The sequence below is a fragment of the Protopterus annectens genome, chromosome 14.part0 (genome assembly GCF_019279795.1).
Source record: "Protopterus annectens isolate FY-2018-M chromosome 14.part0, PAN1.0, whole genome shotgun sequence".
Classification (NCBI taxonomy): domain Eukaryota; kingdom Metazoa; phylum Chordata; order Ceratodontiformes; family Protopteridae; genus Protopterus; species Protopterus annectens.
The window spans coordinates 767,952,882-767,970,427 of NC_056748.1; the positions used below are offsets into that span (position 1 = coordinate 767,952,882).

Genomic DNA, 17,546 nt, shown 5'->3' on the forward strand with positions numbered 1-17,546 from the left:
ACATACAAGGCCATGTCCAACCCGGAATTAATGGACATGCTCCAACTCAAAAAATCCAAATCCACCAGAGCCACGAGAGCAAGAGACTTAAACCTCAACACGGATATAAATAGGACGTGCTGGAGGGACAGATTCATCACCCAGAGACTCCCTACACTATGGAACAGAATCCCAGTCCATGTGAGGCAGAGCCCCTCACTGACTCTGTTCAAGAGAAATCTTGACGAGTGGATGGGAGATCGTAGGTTTTCCCCGGGAATCATCTCTGTATCACTGCTGGACAGAGGCACAGCAAATTAATGGGTATAGTATTCTCATCCTAAGGGGTGGTGAAAGCCACACACACTCTGGCTAGGCTTATAAATGCCCTAGGGCAGATAGCCTAGTATGAACCTATGAACCTATATCTGAGATGGGTGGGTGAGAAGGGAAATCTGAATGATGAGGTCCAAGCTAAAATCAGAGGGGTTGCAGCTACTTTCCACCAAGCAGGTGTTAGTTTATGCCACACACAGAGTGCTGCCTTCACCCTTTCACAACCATGTTACTGATTGTATCAGTGCTGGCATTTAATCACATGATTGGGTGCTGTTAGTGGCATTGGACAGCATTTGTGCAAACTCACGTCAGGCTTTGACTATGTGCAGTGATCCATCTTAATGGCCCAGCAGTTGCTCTGTAAGGCTGTTAAACATGAAAAACAGGAAAATCCTGCTCCTCCTGGTGCAGCAAGCTAGAAACCTGCATTTTACACTGAATCAATTAGCTATAGCCAGTCAGACAGCTCCCCTCAAGGAGCAAAATGGTAGCCCATGTGCATGAACAAATACATCTGAATTATGTGTCACACATTGTAATATTGAACCCTGACACTTGGGTATGGCCAAATTGCTACATCCATGGGATTAGCACATGTTCATAATATTATACTGTGGTACCACAGCTGTACACGTGTTATATGCATGGGCGTACAGATCACATGCTTTATGATTACCATGATTTACACATTGACATGCATTTTTAGAGTAGTGCACACTGCTAGAGATTCCCAAATAGTTATGCTAACTGCTTTCATTAGCACAACTGCCATACTAACTCACTCTAATTAGTGAAATAAAAACCATTGGTATCCTTTGTGACCCACTGCTTACAAGTGTAAAATTACAAACTATGGAAATTTTTGTAAATTAATAAATTATCTGCAGACATGGTACTTCCCAGAATTAAGCAGAGTCCTGCCTAGAAAATAACTCAACGATAGCAAAAACAAAACCTGTGGTGGTTATCAGTGACAGACAGATATTGAAGAATATATGTAACTGGGAACCCATAACATTGGCATGACACTATAACACCTCTCAAACTTTGAGCAAATGAAACCAAGGGGGAGGACATGTCACAATAGATCTTGGAGCACTTTAATTGAGGGCTTCAAATTGTGAATGCAGGAAACCACGGGGGAGGACACGTCACAATAGGTCTTGGAGCACTGCAACTGGGGGCTTCAAATTGTGAATGCAGGAAACCACGGGGGAGGACACGTCACAATAGGTCTTGGAGCACTGTAATTGGGGGCTTCAAATTGTGAATACAGGAAACCATGGGGAAGGACATGTCGCAAAAAGTCTGGGACAGTCACAAAATATCATGAACCAGTGAACAGAAAAAATAAAGCAAAATAAAACCACACACCATACAGACACATTTCTAGTGCTGATTATTTACTGAACTTATGTACCAAGCTTAATACTCTGGCACTCAAACCCATGGTGTTCTGCGAATGACCCTACAATTAAGGAGTTTCTCCTTTACAGCTTGTAATACTTCCCCTTTTTATGCTTTTCTTAAGTACAACAGTGCAGCAATTTGGAAGTAATATAAGCATATAGAAGTCAAAGATCAGCATCTGCAAGGGTGTACAGAATGTTTGACATTTATGCCCATTATAATCCCTTAGCACAGTACAGCGGCATTGTTTTGTCTGATACACATTTTTCATTCTGGTGGAGACCCGTACTTGGTTATCTTTATTTTTCTTTATTACGCCACAGTGTTTGCATGGTCAGCAGGGCTAAATAGTCACAAAACACTGCTACCAGTACATGTTAACATAATTTAAATAGAATACAAATGGAGAATGAGTGTGCAAAGGCAATTACACAGAAAAATATATCTTTAAAGGAAATACTGTAAAAACTGTCCCTTCATGAGCTAAGATAGATACATTTGGCAGTCTTGCAAAATTGCCCACTTAGAAATCTACTGAATCCACCACAAGTTATAGAGTAACATAGATGTTTCCTAACAAAAAAAAAAAAAAAAAAAAAAGGGGATAATACAATAAAAAATGTTGCTCAATGAGAATAGATGTTTGGAAAAAACACCATTTCCATGGCTGACATGGCACCAAGGCACCAATATGAGTACACCAAATGCATAACTAAGCCCCCCTTTACAACAGTAAAAGTAATCCAGGCAGCAATGTGTCCTTAGGAAACTTCAAAAGATGGGTCAAAGGCTGGAAAAGAATAACAAAAGATCTAGATGGTAAAGAACTCTCATGAGAACTTAGTTACCAGATACAACCTCACATGGAAGAAGGCATGTTTCTTACCATCTTTGACCATAAATTCCTTAAAATTGTTGGATCTTTTCATGACTCCCTGCACACTAAGAAAGCAACTACCTGATTGCTAAGGCAACCAGCAGGGCCACATAAACCACTGTACCTTATTATCCAAAAAGTCATATTTCTTAGGTAAATTGCAGGCATTGTTCTTGTGTTACTATAATACAAGTCTACTGCCACTGATAAGTGCCCCAGGAACTGAAATGGACACAACAATCTCCAAATTAATTATCACATGAAGAAGTTCTGTACCTAATAATATTTAAGTTTCCTCTTTAATGGACCAGTGGTCTACCTCTGAGAAACATGCTGACTTACAATTACTTTAAAATCTAATGTACTACAGTTGTTTATCAGTTGAAATGTTAATCATATCAGTGCAACTGCTAAATGAAAATCAGAAAGATGGAAAGCATTAAGTTTCTATCCAATTAAATGCATCATCCTTAGGCTTCACAGCTTAAATAAAATATGGGGCAGTAAATGCTGACCATGGCAATGAAACTTCATCAGCTTTTTTTTTCTGTGGTGTACTTTACTCTCTACCCACATGCACAAAGAAACTCTCTACACTCTTTCTGTAATACAGCACACTGTCATATAACTAAACATCAGGAGAGTAATATACACAATAATATACAATATACCTTTTTGACAAAGCTCCATTCTATCATATGGCATGGAATGTTTTGCAGTTTATAGTTCACAGACCAAGTGACCCTATGGTAATTTGAAATACAAGCAACCACGTGACCATGTCCCAAAATATTGAGACTGAATGGACACAAAAACAGATTTGTTTATTCCATGATAGCCATTTATCATAATATTCCCCTTTATATTTTGTCTCCCCACCACCCCTGTCACTTCATTGCACCAGCCTGGCACCCCAGTACCTGTATGCGCCAAGTCTATCGACTGCTTACTCCCTCCCCTGGACTTAATTCAGTGTTGCTGGGGCCAACCACAGATCTAAGTATATGGGGGCTTGACAAGTCTGTACATCCGACGAGGAGGGGGTTCACCAATGACCTACCCATTCTCACCCTCCCTTTGCAGACCTAATGTTATGCTTGATGGATGAACATGCAATGGAGATGTGCAGCATATCCTCCCACCACAACAGCTCAGCCACATATCCATCCTATACCCCTCTTTTAGACATACCTACTAATGTATCTTCACCAGCCTCCACCAAGGATAGACACAGTTGATGCCCATAGATCCACTCATACTGGAATGATAATATCCATCCCTCTCAGCTGCTCCATCAGACTAATCAAACCCATGTTGCCTGGGTCATAGTCAGGGCTTTACCCTCTAAACCACCTGAGCAGCTATGGCAATCTCTGAGTTGGTATATGTATGTTGGGGGTGGGAGGGCTTGGCCACACATCAGAGGGTGCAAGGGGACTTGTCCCTCTCCAAAAAGCAATTTTAAAGGAGAAGAGTGATGTCCGAGATTCCCCTATATTTTTGGCCTTTTTTTATTTGGTATGTTGGCACTCAGCATTAAGTGTGCCAACATTTCAGTAGGAAGCCAACCTTGTATCTTGCACAGTCTGTTTGAAGTGAGACCCTGACATTATTTCAGGTATAGTGTTTCATAAAACTAGGGACTTTGTTATATGTTCACCACACAGGATATTAAACTTACTATTTAAAGAGAGAGAAATTCATGCCTGAGGAATGGAAGTTGTCATTTTCTTCCCCATATACTAAAGACGCAATAATAAAGCAAGTTAGCATAAAAAAATCAATAAGTTAATATATTTATACAGCAGAACCTCCACTTATTTACAATTGCTGCTGAGCAAAAAAATACAAATACTTCCAAACCAATGCTCCAAGCAGCACACAGCAGATAATCACCTCTGATAGTTAATAATCCAAAAACTATGTCTTAATAAAAAGATGAACATTTTATTGCACAACTGATCTGGTGAGCGCTTTCACAAATATTAAATTTGCTTCATTAGACGATATTGACTTACAAATTACATCAGTTTAAATATCAAAGCCACCCTAGATTATTTTAAAATAAACCAATCATTATCCCCATTCTATATGACATCATTAGTCCCATGTTAAATATGAATGAAAAAAGAAGCAAATTTAAAGGCACATGCTCCAAGTCATATCATTTCTGGAATCATACTAAAACTCAATATATAAAATAAAACTCTTCAGCATACAATACATATTAAATGTATATGTATAAAAACTATATGATGTATTTCACACATCAGTACAGTCATTTTAACAATTTCCTATTCTTCAGTCTTGGTGTAATTGCTAAATGATCACTAAACCCTTGCCCTAAGTGCGCTTTCAAATTGACAATCCATTTTCGTTCCTTCTCTTCTGTTACGTTGGTTATATTTCCCATCCTACCATCATCCCTAACTATCTCTAATACACTGAATCGAAGCTTATGGTCCATTCCTTAATCTAGTATGTGTTTTGCTACAGCACTATATGTGTGCCCTTTCCTCATACAATAGATACGCTCTCTTACATGTTCCCTCAGACGTCTGTTTGCTTTTCCTATGTAGAAAGACTTGCAACAAATACAGAAAGCAAGATATACTACATTTTTACTGTTACAATCTGCATCAACTGTAATGTCATACTTCCTCGTTGTATCAAGATGCTCAAATACCATCTCTTCGGATATATACATGCAGAAATTACAGTTGTTGCATTTCCTCGTCCCTCTACCAGAAAACTGCCTTTTCCTACCATCAACATTCTTTGGGTAACATAATCTTTGCCTAAGTGACCTAATGTTTCTATAAACCACAAATGGTTATTCCCCCACAAGTTCAGTCACTTGTTTATCAGCTCGCAATACATGCCAGTTTCTCTCTAAACTAGATCTCATCTTATTATTGTCACTAGTATAAGTAAATGCTAATGCTACATTGTTATGCTTTCTGGTAGACTTCCAGCTATTGCACTTGTATGCTGAATAATAAGGATTCGCCCTGTCTTTCCTAAGATTCCTTGCCTGGTCACATGCCATCATAATATCCTTCTTATTATAACCTCTGTGTGAAAAATCACCTTCCAGGAGTTTCACTTCATTCTCAAAATCACTGTAACTCTGATTCTGACTCTCATGGCTGAATGGGAAATGGGTGTCATCTTTAAACACCATTTTGCTGTGAATTCAGAGAAGTTTTACCACCATTTTGTTGAGTATCTTTTTTTGTTATGGGAAGGAGATGAGTCCTGTTTACATGTATATATAGATTATTTAAATGAAAGCAGCACTTTTGTAAAGTTTACGGGGAACCACTCTGATAAGAGTATAGCTTTCTTGGTCATCCGAGTTACATTGGGGGATGATGGTTTGATCCATACCAATAGATTTAAGAAAGATTGTCAATGTGCTACTTATGTACATAGGATGAGCATGCACCACCAGCATGTATTTAACAATGTTTTGAAAGGGCAAGCAATGAGATGCTCAAGACTAATGGATAGAGACAGTGATTTTGTTGTAATGTACCTTCTCAATTATTACACTGCTTTACATAGTACTACATATAGTACTATGTCCTTTTACAACGGATGATAGTACTACATATAGTACTATGTCCTTTTACAACGGATGATAGTACTACATATAGTACTATGTCCTTTTAAAATGGATGATAGTACTACATATAGTACTATGTCCTTTTAAAACGGATGATAGTACTACATATAGTACTATGTCCTTTTAAAACGGATGATAGTACTACATATAGTACTATGTCCTTTTAAAACGGATGATGGTACTACATATAGTACTATGTCCTTTTAAAACGGATGATAGTACTACATATAGTACTATGTCCTTTTAAAATGGATGATAGTACTACATATAGTACTATGTCCTTTTAAAACGGATGATAGTACTACATATAGTACTATGTCCTTTTAAAACGGATGATAGTACTACATATAGTACTATGTCCTTTTAAAACGGATGATAGTACTACATATAGTACTATGTCCTTTTAAAATGGATGATTTTGTTTTTACCTTTCATATTGTTTCGCTGAATCCAGGCTGTGTCTGAAATAGGTTCTTTGGGATAAGTCTCATACATCAAGCTAACAAACAGTAAATTAGTAAATAAACTTTCCAAGACCTTTATTATGTCACTTATGGAATACCATACGAGCATTTGTTTGTATACTCAGTCTGAAATTAACCAGTTTAAGTTAACTGAAAGGACATTTACAGAAAATAATTCTATCCTTTGTAGGTAAGGACTATTATTTAAAGCTATTTTCGTTCAGCGTTTGTAAGTTCATAGGTAAGTACTAGGCTAACTACCCTTTCTGGCCATTTTAAGGCTAGCTAATTTCCCTTTTTGTGCTCTAATTAAACTATCCCATTTGGTTACAGATTGGCATTATCCATTCCATGGTCAATAATTACATATTACCCCAATAAGAGAAACTGTGATCATACCATATCATAGATAATTTCAGGGGAGCCATGAGTGGTTCAAAGCATTTAACAGCTTCTTCTGTCCATTAGAGGGCAGTCTTGAGGTAAGTTTTCTGTTTCCCATCCATGGATCCAAGTTGCACATGAATAGGAACAGGGATGAACTTTTGTTTTATGTGGATGGGGAGTCTATTCCGGAGCAGTGGTATCCTCTGAGAGATATACCTGTGCCTGCCAAACCATTCTGTTGATGTTGCAGACTACTTTTAGATTCATAGACCAAGTATTTCTGATGCCATTCAACTTGCTGATTTGCAGTAAAGCCATCAGTATTGGGTCCGAGGATGCCTTGTATGCCAGACACAGATCACCTCTTAGCATTCTGTAGGATACTGAGTATAGTCACAGGGCTTTAAGTTGAAAAATGTAGGACGTTGTTTAGGCCTTGTGTACTTTTAGTAAGGTATGTCTGCAAGTGTTCCAGTTGTTGCATGTGCCTGGACAGACACATGCCAAAGGGGCATTATATTCAGTGAAAGACCTAATGGGGGCTGAGTAAAGGGGGATAATGACATCCCTAGATCTTGACACAATTCCTTTATTTATAAGCCTTGCACTATAGCTGGACTTTCTTACAACAGTGATTGGTCAAAAGTTAGGTCACTCTCCACATAAGATCCCATATTCCAAACAACTGGATCAACTCTTCGGGATGTATTGTTAATGTGGTAGTTTCTTGGGATAGCTGACTTCTCAAAGAGGACAGTAATGCATTTTTTGGAATTTAGTTTCAGTCCATGATTTTGCCACCTTCCCGCAGGAAAGTAAACATTATAGTATGAAGTATATATATCAATCTGAGGCAAACTCCACAATGTCTTTAAATTCTTTAGGGATGAGGTACTGAGATCTGTAATGGGAACAGAACTGTATTTACTTCACAAAACCTTTTTTTCATGCAAACACAAATCATGAGGTAGAGGTAAGCAAGACTACTAAGACAGTTTTGTAAGTAAAACTAACTCCTAATATAAGGATCCCTCCTACCTCAGCCTTAAAACACAAAATTCAAGCATACCATAAAGAGTCTGTATTTCTTCATGACTTTTGACTACATCACATTTCTAACTAAGCTTATTCATTTTTTGCAGTAGTCAAGTATTTTTTCATTTCCTTTTTTGATCTAACTGTTGAAAGTTTTTATAACTGTGCTTTTTTTTTTTGAAGGTAGCAAGTAGAGGGTTAAAAAGTGAGGTGATCCTTGTGTCTACAGGGCTCATGCCCCTAACTGCCGTCCTGTCTTCCAGTGCCTCCTCTGACATATCACTGGTCTCCACCAGAGTTGCCAAGTACAGGGATGCTCCAGGCCTAACCCTTCCCTGGAGGAGATGAGCTATCAAAGCATCTGATTCACCTAGATTGCCCTTACTCATCTGAAACCAGACAAAAATGCAGGTCAGAAGTGGTGCTGTAGGATGCCGTACCATTGTGTAAGTGGGTCAGTTTCCTGCTATACTACAATGAAAAATAGTGACAGAGTATTTTTAAAATTAGGAACATTGCTGCCCACTGAAGCACTTAAATGCAAAGATGTCTACTAATTTGCCTAGCTTATGCCAACCATGCGGAATGCATTGTTTTCTGAAATCTGGGGCACAGTTCTGATGTCTCTTTTGGTACGTCTCAACAATACTATTTGTATAGGAAGGACAGGGTTCATTTACTACATCTGTACAGGAGACAGTGTCTTAATCCTTATTAGAAAATGGTAGAACCCATGGATGATACCCTGTTGGAGAAAAGAATATGAGTACTACTGATCATGGCCCCTAACACCTTATGCCCAAAGTGACTGTCCTTCTCCCCACACCAGCTACACTTCTGCATGCTAGATACCGTTTTTTCTTCTGTAGTTTAGACTATATAGTGCTTTTGCTCAGGCATTTAAATAAATAAACAATAAATTTACATTAATGATTGTTTTTAAAATAAAAACAAAATCTATGAGAGTCAATGGCTTTGCCTTTGTACTTATTACAGCAAACAGGTACAATAACTAATCTTAACTCTGTAATTGTAAACAATTCATCTGTGGTGCTCTAACCTGATCATACCTTTAGAGATTCCTTGTACACTGTCCTGAGTTATTTTTCCTACTTGTGAATTATTAGATATCAGCTCCATTTTGATACCCGACTGGCATCAGATATTTTTCTACATCTCAGAGTGACCAGGTCTTGAACAGGTATGGAGTTACTGAAATGTAAATAATGGTGTATTCTTACCTGAAATGAATGACTAGGGAAATAATCCATGGCAGTCCTGAGACATTTTCTATAGGAGGCAAGATCCTCAACATTAGAGAGGCAAGTTGGGTCAAACCAAATCTGCTAAAAAGAAAAACAAAAAATGAAAACATTTATACAATTTATTTGATTGTTACAGCTGTAGAAAACATAAAGCTAAATCTTGACTTCAAAAAGGCTGTATGCCTTAAGTTAGGTGGAACTAGACATTGAAAAATAAAATAACTAAGTTAAAATTAACATTCTAGACCACAAAAATACATTAAGGTGCTTTTGGGTTTCAATATGCATGACAGCAAGCTTCTTAAGTTCCAAAACAATTACTAAACTGCCTTTGGATACTTATGGGAAGAACTGCAAAATTTATGAGCAGGTAATAGTAAAAATAAGGAAATGTATACTCATCTAGAATGCCTTGCCAACCTTTTTAACACATTTATAAGAGTGAAAAACACACCAAAGCATTCACTGCCATCTTTCTGCATTTGACTGAGTAAATTATTTTTTAAGGTTTCTATGCCTATTTGCCACAGTACCGTTTGGTTTCTAGACTTTATGATTCCTTGGGAATATTAAATCTCTCTCTGTTTATCTGCAAAATCTGTATACAAATAAATAATAACATAATGCTTGCTTTCTTTCGCAAAGTGGTATTTGTGAATAAGTTAAAGGGCTGCATAGATCCTAAAGGTTTAAAATAAGTCTTACATTTTATACCTGTGATATACCTCTCAATTGCCTAGATTTTTGCCTCATATTTTTGTGTCTGTTCCTCGTATAATGTGTATTTTTTCTGACAAATCACTAAGGATTCAAGTCACTAAATAGTGGCATACATTTACGTTTCAGACTTCATATCCATCAGAAAATGCATGCTAACACAAATACTGTTATTCTAGTAACTTCATAAATTCAAGAGCAATATTTAAAATCTGCCCCTATTTTTGAGCCTTTGCCTGCCCCCCTCCCCCGTTTTATGCTTTGTCCAGATTTCCAAAACAATGGATCCAGTGAACAAGGTGAATGATGCAACAACCCCCTCCAAAAAAAGAAAATCATGAAATAAGTTCAAGGAACTCATATGGAACAATATTTATACCTCATCAGATTATAAGCCACCTGACTTTTTGGACAACAAACCAATTTTATCATTGCAGGGGCTGGTTTGATTTAAGTGTCTTTTAAGAAAACAAAAGAGGTACATTTATTCAAATTATATAAATCATTTCTAATATACATTAGAAAAAAAGAAAAAAAAACTGCATCATAAAACGTATATTACAATACAACACAGAAAAAAAAAATCAGAAAATTTCCTTATCTCTGCATGCTGGATTGCCAAAAATGATTCTGTGTCAAATCAAAAACAGAAAAGTATGAAATGGCATTAAAAAGGCAATAAACATTCCCACATTACATCTGTCGTGTCTACAGTTATCCAAGAGGTACCCTTCCATAATGTCCATGTCCTCTCCCAAATCACAAAGGCAACATTGTCATGGGTTACACACTTCAACTATGCCACTGAGCAGTCGACAAATCCCCAAACATGAAGATACAAAAACAGTACAATCATAAAGCAAATGGCTAATGTTTTTTTTTTCCATCGGAGAACAAACATTTCTAGTACACCCCATTACACCCATCTACTTCTACTTAAAAAAATACTTTCACAGCTACCTTCTTCTCTTCCAAACAGAAATTAAAGACACCATCTCTGTAAGTCACAACACTTGAGACAGGCCCTTCATCCCCTGTATGTCTATGATATCACATTGGAAATCCTAAATCGCTATGAAATACTCTATATAAGACAAATACAACACTGAACACAATGGACAGTCCTAATGAACCCTCCTGATAAACAGAAAGGAATCGCCCAAGCACCTGTTTATCAAAACCCTCCCAATCATACCTAAACTCAAATCATTCAACCAAAAATGGTTATGTCATCCAAAACAATCAATATAATGGCATTACTAACCATGCCATACATGATCCACAAGACCACAGACCCATTTAATTACCACATACTTCTCTGGTTTGAACAATTCTACAAAATACATGAAGCATCCAAGATATTTCTTCCCCCGTACATCATTAGTTTCGATTAGACACAAAAAGTACAGTTGTGTACACTTACCATAAATGTAGATGTTCGAGTGTATTCACTGCTGCATTCATCACACTTGGGTTATCTGCCTGCAGGTAGCCCTCAGTCGGCCTGAATACCAGAGTTTTGGGATTTCTGCATCGGATGCTGTCACCTCTTCCATGATGTCAGGTCGTCAGGGGTATAAAACAGGCAGCCGATGCCATTACATCAGTTTTTCTTGTCACAAATGTCAGAAGCCCCCCAAATAGGAAGCTAGTACATGGTGTGGAACATCAGCAGTAAAAGGTAAAGACCACTGCCATTAAAAATGACCATAGAGAGGATAGGTAGGAGGATAGAGAAAACCAGGGGGCTGGAGGGAGGGAAACCAGGACTGCAACAGTGAATACATTCGAGCATCTAAATTTATGGCAAGTGTATACAACTGTACTATGTTCTTCGTGTTTCACTGTTGCAGTCATAACACTTGGGTTGATTCCCAAAGCTGAGGAAGGGTGGAGGCAAGTCAAGAAGTGTTAGGGCTGGCTAGCAGGCTTTGTAAGATTGCTGTAGCAAATCCAGATCTTATGAGTGGTAATGCTTGGTGAAGATGTGTACAGACCTCCAGGTTGCAGCTTCCAGAATGTCCAGAAATGTTGTAGAGGTGGAAGTAGCCCTAGTGGAATGTGTTCTGATCCCCTGTGGGGTAGGTTTTCCATGGTGCTTGTAGCAGAAATGGATGCAGTGTGCTATCCATTTGGAAATGGTTTGCTTTGAAATGGCCTTGCCCTCTGCCCCTGTAGCAGAGCTGACTAGCAGCTGGTCATATTTTCTGAAAGGTTTAGTCCTGTCAAGGTAGAACCTGAGCTGTCTGTGCACATCCAAGGAGTGCAGGATCCTTTACCCTTTATTCTGAGGATTATGGAAGAAGGTTGGTAAATGGATGGATTGGTTTAAAGCCACACTTGACACCACCTTAGGCATAAAGGATGGGTTAGTCATGAGGAAAACCCTGTCAGCATGGAAAATAATGAAGGGTTCCACAGCCATTAGTGCCTGTAACTCAGATACTCTTCTTGCTGAAGTTATGGCAAAAGCAAGGCTGGTTTCCAGGATAGGAATTTTAACTGCTGAAGCAGCAGGTTCAAAAGGGGGAAGCGTGAGCTTTTCCAGTACAAAGTTAAGGTCCCAGGCAGGGATGGGTGCTCTCCTAGGGACCTTAAGTTGTTAGCCCCTCTCAGGAACGGTTTGATGAGAGGGTGAGAAAATAGAGGTGGCTCAGTATTATAATGAGCTGAGATGGCAGAGGCATGAATCTTAATGGAGGAGAAGGATAGGGCTCTGTGGAGTAGCTCTGCTAAGTAATCCAGGATTTGAGGTAAGGAGGGCACTGCTGTTTCCTTTCCTTGAGACTGATTCCAAGAACAATATCTTTTCCACTTTTCAGCATAGGATTTCCTAGTTCAAGGCCTTCTGGCCTCAAGAATGATGTCCAGCACCTGTTTGCTGAGGGTTGCTGGTGGTGTATTCAGTGGATAAGCCAGGCTGCAAGGTTTAGGGTTTGCAACTGTGGATGCAAAATCTGTCCTTCCTGCTGAGACAGCAGAGAAGGTGTTGGGTACCAGTGCTGGCGTGGCCAGTCTGGTGCAATAAGAATTGCCCTTGGCCTGTCCTGTTTGATCTTGAGTAGTACTTTTGAGAGGAGGGGCAGAGGTGGAAAGGCATAAATTGAGAGGTTTTCCCATTTGAAGGATAGGGCATCCACCTTCCAGGCCCTGCTGTGGGGGTTCCTGGTGCAGAATTTCCTCAACTGGTGGTTCTTGGGGGAGGCAAAGAGGTCCACCTCCGGTGTCCCCCACTGCTGGATTAGAAGGTTGAAGGTGTTGGGCTCCAGTTTCCACTCGTGTGGGTCTAGGAGATGTCTGCTTAAGTCGTCTGCCAGTGAATTTTGTTTGCCTGGCAGGAACTGAGCTTGTAGATGCGCTTGGTTGCTCAAGGCTGTGTTCCACAGGGACATGGCTAACCTGCAGAGTGGGTAAGAATGGGTTCCCCCCTGCTTGTTTATGTACCACATAACTGTGGTGTTGTCTGTTCTTATCAGCAGCTATCCTGGAAGGATTAGGTATTTGAAGGCTGTCAGAGCATTCAGTACAGTTAACATCTCTTTTTGATTGATGTGCATGAGAATTTGTCTTCGGCTCCACTTGCCCTGAATGCATTTGCCTGCCATGTGAGCCCCCATGCATAGTCTGATGCGTCTGCTGTCAGGGTTTGGGCGGCGGCAAGGGGTTGAGTGAAAGGCAGTCCCTTGTTGTGGTTGCATGCTTCTGCCCACCAAAGGAACTCTGCCCTTAGACAAGGTATGATAGGAATGACTGTTTCCAGGTCCTGAGAATGTTGGCACCAAAGACTTAAGTACCACTGAAGTTTCCTTATATGCAGTCTTGCATATGAAATTAGCAGAATGCATGAGGCCATAAACCCTAGGGCTTGCAGTATTTTCCTTGCAGATAGCTGGGTTTTGGTGGCCATTTGTTTAAAGTAGTTGGTCAAATAGACCTGTTTTTCTGGAGTGAGAAATGCCATTTAGGAAGTTGTGTTCAAGCTTGCTCCCAGGAATACAATTTTTTGACTGGGCACCAGTTGTGATTTCTTTTCATTGATGGTGTACCCCAATGAAGTTAGGAGTCTTTTTACAAATGCCAGGTGCTGAAGTAGCAATTCCTGACTGTCCACCTGAATCAGGCAATCGTCCAAGTATGGGTAAATTTGGATATTTCTCTGCCTGCAATATGCAATGGCTGGAGCCAGGCACTTTGTTAATACTCTGGGTGCAGTACATAAGCAAAAGGGAAGTGCAGAGAATTGATAGTGCATAGACCCTGTCCTAAAGTGTAGATATTTCCTGCAAGACTCCCTTATAGGGATGTGCAGATAAGCTTCTTTTAAGTCCAGGATGACTAACCAGGCATCCTTGGCTAGCACAGGGAGAAGCTGTTTCAGGGTAAACATTTTTAATTTTGGGACCACAAGAAAGGTGTTGAGAATTGATAGATCCAGGATTGGGCACCAAGAGCCCTCTTTTTCTGGGCACCAGGAACAGTCTGGAGTAGAAACCCTGTCTCCTTTGTTCTACTGGAAGAGGTTGAATGGGCCTGATACTGAGCAGGTAAAGTACTTGCTTTTGAGCCTCTGACCACTGGTTTGGAGGAAGGTCTGGAAACCCGCTTGGGGTTAGTGAATGGAAGTAGAATCTGTACCCCTGGGATACAATGTTTAGGACCCATTGGTCCTGAGTAATGGACATCCATTTTTTTGCATGAAAGGCAAGTTTTTCTCCTAGGGGCGGAAGTAATTGGGGAGGGCTGGGAAGGATAATTGAAAAGTCATTGTGAACTTTTTCCATAATGGGGTGGATTACCCCCCTGTTTTTGAGGTGGGGGCACTCCATTGTTTAGATCTCTGCATACCCTGAGACTGTAGTCTGGGTGGTCTGTTTCCCCTGGGTTTGGACTGAGAAGGCCTGGAAGGGGCTGGAAGGACCATTTTTTATAAGGCCAATGCCTACTGAATCTAGGTGGCTGCACTTGAAAGAATTATTTAACTGTTTGCAAAGATTTAGCTTTTTCTTCCATCTTTTTAAGAACCTCTTCTGTTTTTGGTGCCAGACAAACAGTCCTTATTTAAAGGAGCGTCTAATAATTTTGATTTGACATGATCTGGCAAGGTTTGTTCCTTCAGCCAAGCATGCCTTCTCAGTACAGACCCAGTGACTGCAGCCCTGCAAGATGCATCTAGGGCATCAAAGCTACACTGCAAAGTATGCTTACTAACTTGGTTTTCAGAATGCATTAACTCTTGTAAATCTTTATTTTCTGCACAATCAGGAAGTAACACCATTTTTTGTTCAATTAGTTCCATAATATGTTGCTGGTACTTCAACATGTGAAACTGGCAATTCAATGCCCTGATGGCAAGAGTTGAGGAGGTATATACCTTCTTACCCCATCTGTCTAAAACTCTGGAATCCCTGTCTGAAGGGGTAAGGTTTTTGGCTGTAGTAGCCTTAATACATTTAGGTCCCTGGGAAAGTGTCTCTGGATCCGCAGTAGGATTCTAAAAGAGAAATTTGTGAGAATCAGGTACTCTGTAGTACCTGTCAGTTTTTCTAGTGGCCGGTGATAAAGTGTCTGGAGTAAGACTGGATTCCAAGAAGACATCATCTATAACATCCAGGACAGGGGGTATAGCTAGAGGCCTGTGCTGAGAAAACTCTAAAAATTCTCTGAGTCTCTTTTTGCACTGAGGGCAGTCCTGGCATTCCCAGCGGAAATGCTCTCTCAAGGTATGCAAGGTTTCACCAAAAGAAAAATCCTCTGGAGGGGAGGCAGAGGGAATGGATTCCTCTGCATCTGAATCCTCATAGGTTGATAAAGGTATGTCCTGGTAATCAGAAGGGTCAGAGTCATCAGACTGAAACTCAATTCTTTGTCTCTTAGCAGGGGAAGGCTGGCTTCCCCTAATTAAGGTAATAAGGTCTTCAGCCATTCTAAGCATTTGTTTTTGTGGCATGGGAGCTTGAGCATTCACATTATTCGTCAGTTTTCTAGGCTTAGTGCGTACTCTGGGCCTGAGAAACTTGGTAGTTTTAGCTAAAAACAAAGTTGTCGGTTAAATTTGAACATTGGTAGGTCAGAATATACCCTCAGAAGCTGGTGCCTGCACAGCAGCTCTGGACCCATCCAAGGTAGAGACATCCGCAAGTTCCATAGTCGAAGAAGCATCTCACGGCATACCGGACTCCAAATGGGTCTCAGCAGAGGCCTGCGAATCTGAAGAAGCAGGCATCAGGGGCTGCAAAGTCACCTCACTGAGTATCGGCGGACTGGAGACTAGCTTAACGGAAGCATCGTCGGCAGTTTTGGACCTATGCAGTCTGTCTCTGTCTTTATCTTTACGTTTTTTTGGAAGATCGGTAGTGGGATGGCTTATCAAAGCCATTTCGGAATATGGAGAACGACATCGAAAGAATTTAGCGACAAAGATAGCCTGACAATGAATGGTTCAGGTGTTAAACAAGGCACAAAACCGACATCAAGGGACATCGTGGTCTGGGCCTAAACAGGTGACACAGTAAGAATGAAAATCTCTGTGAGGTATTTGCTTTCCACAGTCAAGACAATTGTTAACTTTTTCTGACATCGGTTAGAGCAAGAAAAAAGGATCCCCAATGGGGAACTTAGCTTTAGAAGACTTCAGGTTTGAAACTCGAAAAACGAAAATTTCAGGTAGCAGCCGACCGGCACTTGTGAACTGCTTCTGCTTTGGGCTCTTTCTTGGCAAGAAAGACTGCTGTAATGGCATCGGCTGCCTGTTTTATACCCCTGATGACCAGACGTCATGGAAGAGGCAACAGCATCCGATGCAGAAATCCCAAGTCTCTGGTATTCGGGCCGACTGAGGGCTACCTGCAGGCAAATAATCCAAGTGTGATGACTGCAACAGTGAAACACAAAGAATATCAGTCAGATGCCTTTCTGCCTTATGTTACTCAAGCATTCTAACCCTAACCCTGTCCCTAACTCTACACTTTAACTTACAAAAAATGCTTTTCCTAGCAGTAGCACTACCAAGGACACGTAGACACAGACACACTCAATATTATGCATGCGCACTAAATATGTCCCCTAAATTAACCTTTACTCCATCCCTAATCTGCAAACACTCATTCACATACTGCAAAACATTCATTAAAACACTGTTTAACAAACTTCCATTTGGCAAAACCATTCACACATTGCAAAACATTTACATAAATGCACACCACAAAATCTATTCCCTTATATAGCCCTTACTCTAACCCTAACACACAAATACCTGCACACACACTACAAAACCCTCATAAGCACACCATCAAAATCCTATTCAGTGCACCCACTCATACAATACAAAACATCAATGCACATACACACATCACAAAATATATCATTGTACCTAGCCCTTACCTGCACACATCTGCACACCCTCCACCACAGTTCCACTCACTAGAATCAAAACAATTTGAAAATCC

The 17,546-nt window shown here is 40.0% G+C and overlaps 1 protein-coding gene across 3 annotated transcripts in view; it reads right to left on the reverse strand.

Annotated features, from left to right (window-relative positions):
* Positions 1-17,546, reverse strand: part of LOC122789223 — a 361,091-nt gene that overhangs the window by 10,698 nt on the left and 332,847 nt on the right. For 2 of the 3 annotated variants that reach the window (XM_044056499.1, XM_044056497.1), the window contains one exon: positions 9,361-9,465. In XM_044056499.1, coding sequence (XP_043912434.1) covers positions 9,361-9,465 — 105 coding nt within the window. The remainder of the gene's footprint in view (positions 1-9,360; positions 9,466-17,546) is intronic. The other variant, XM_044056500.1, reaches the window with a different exon arrangement.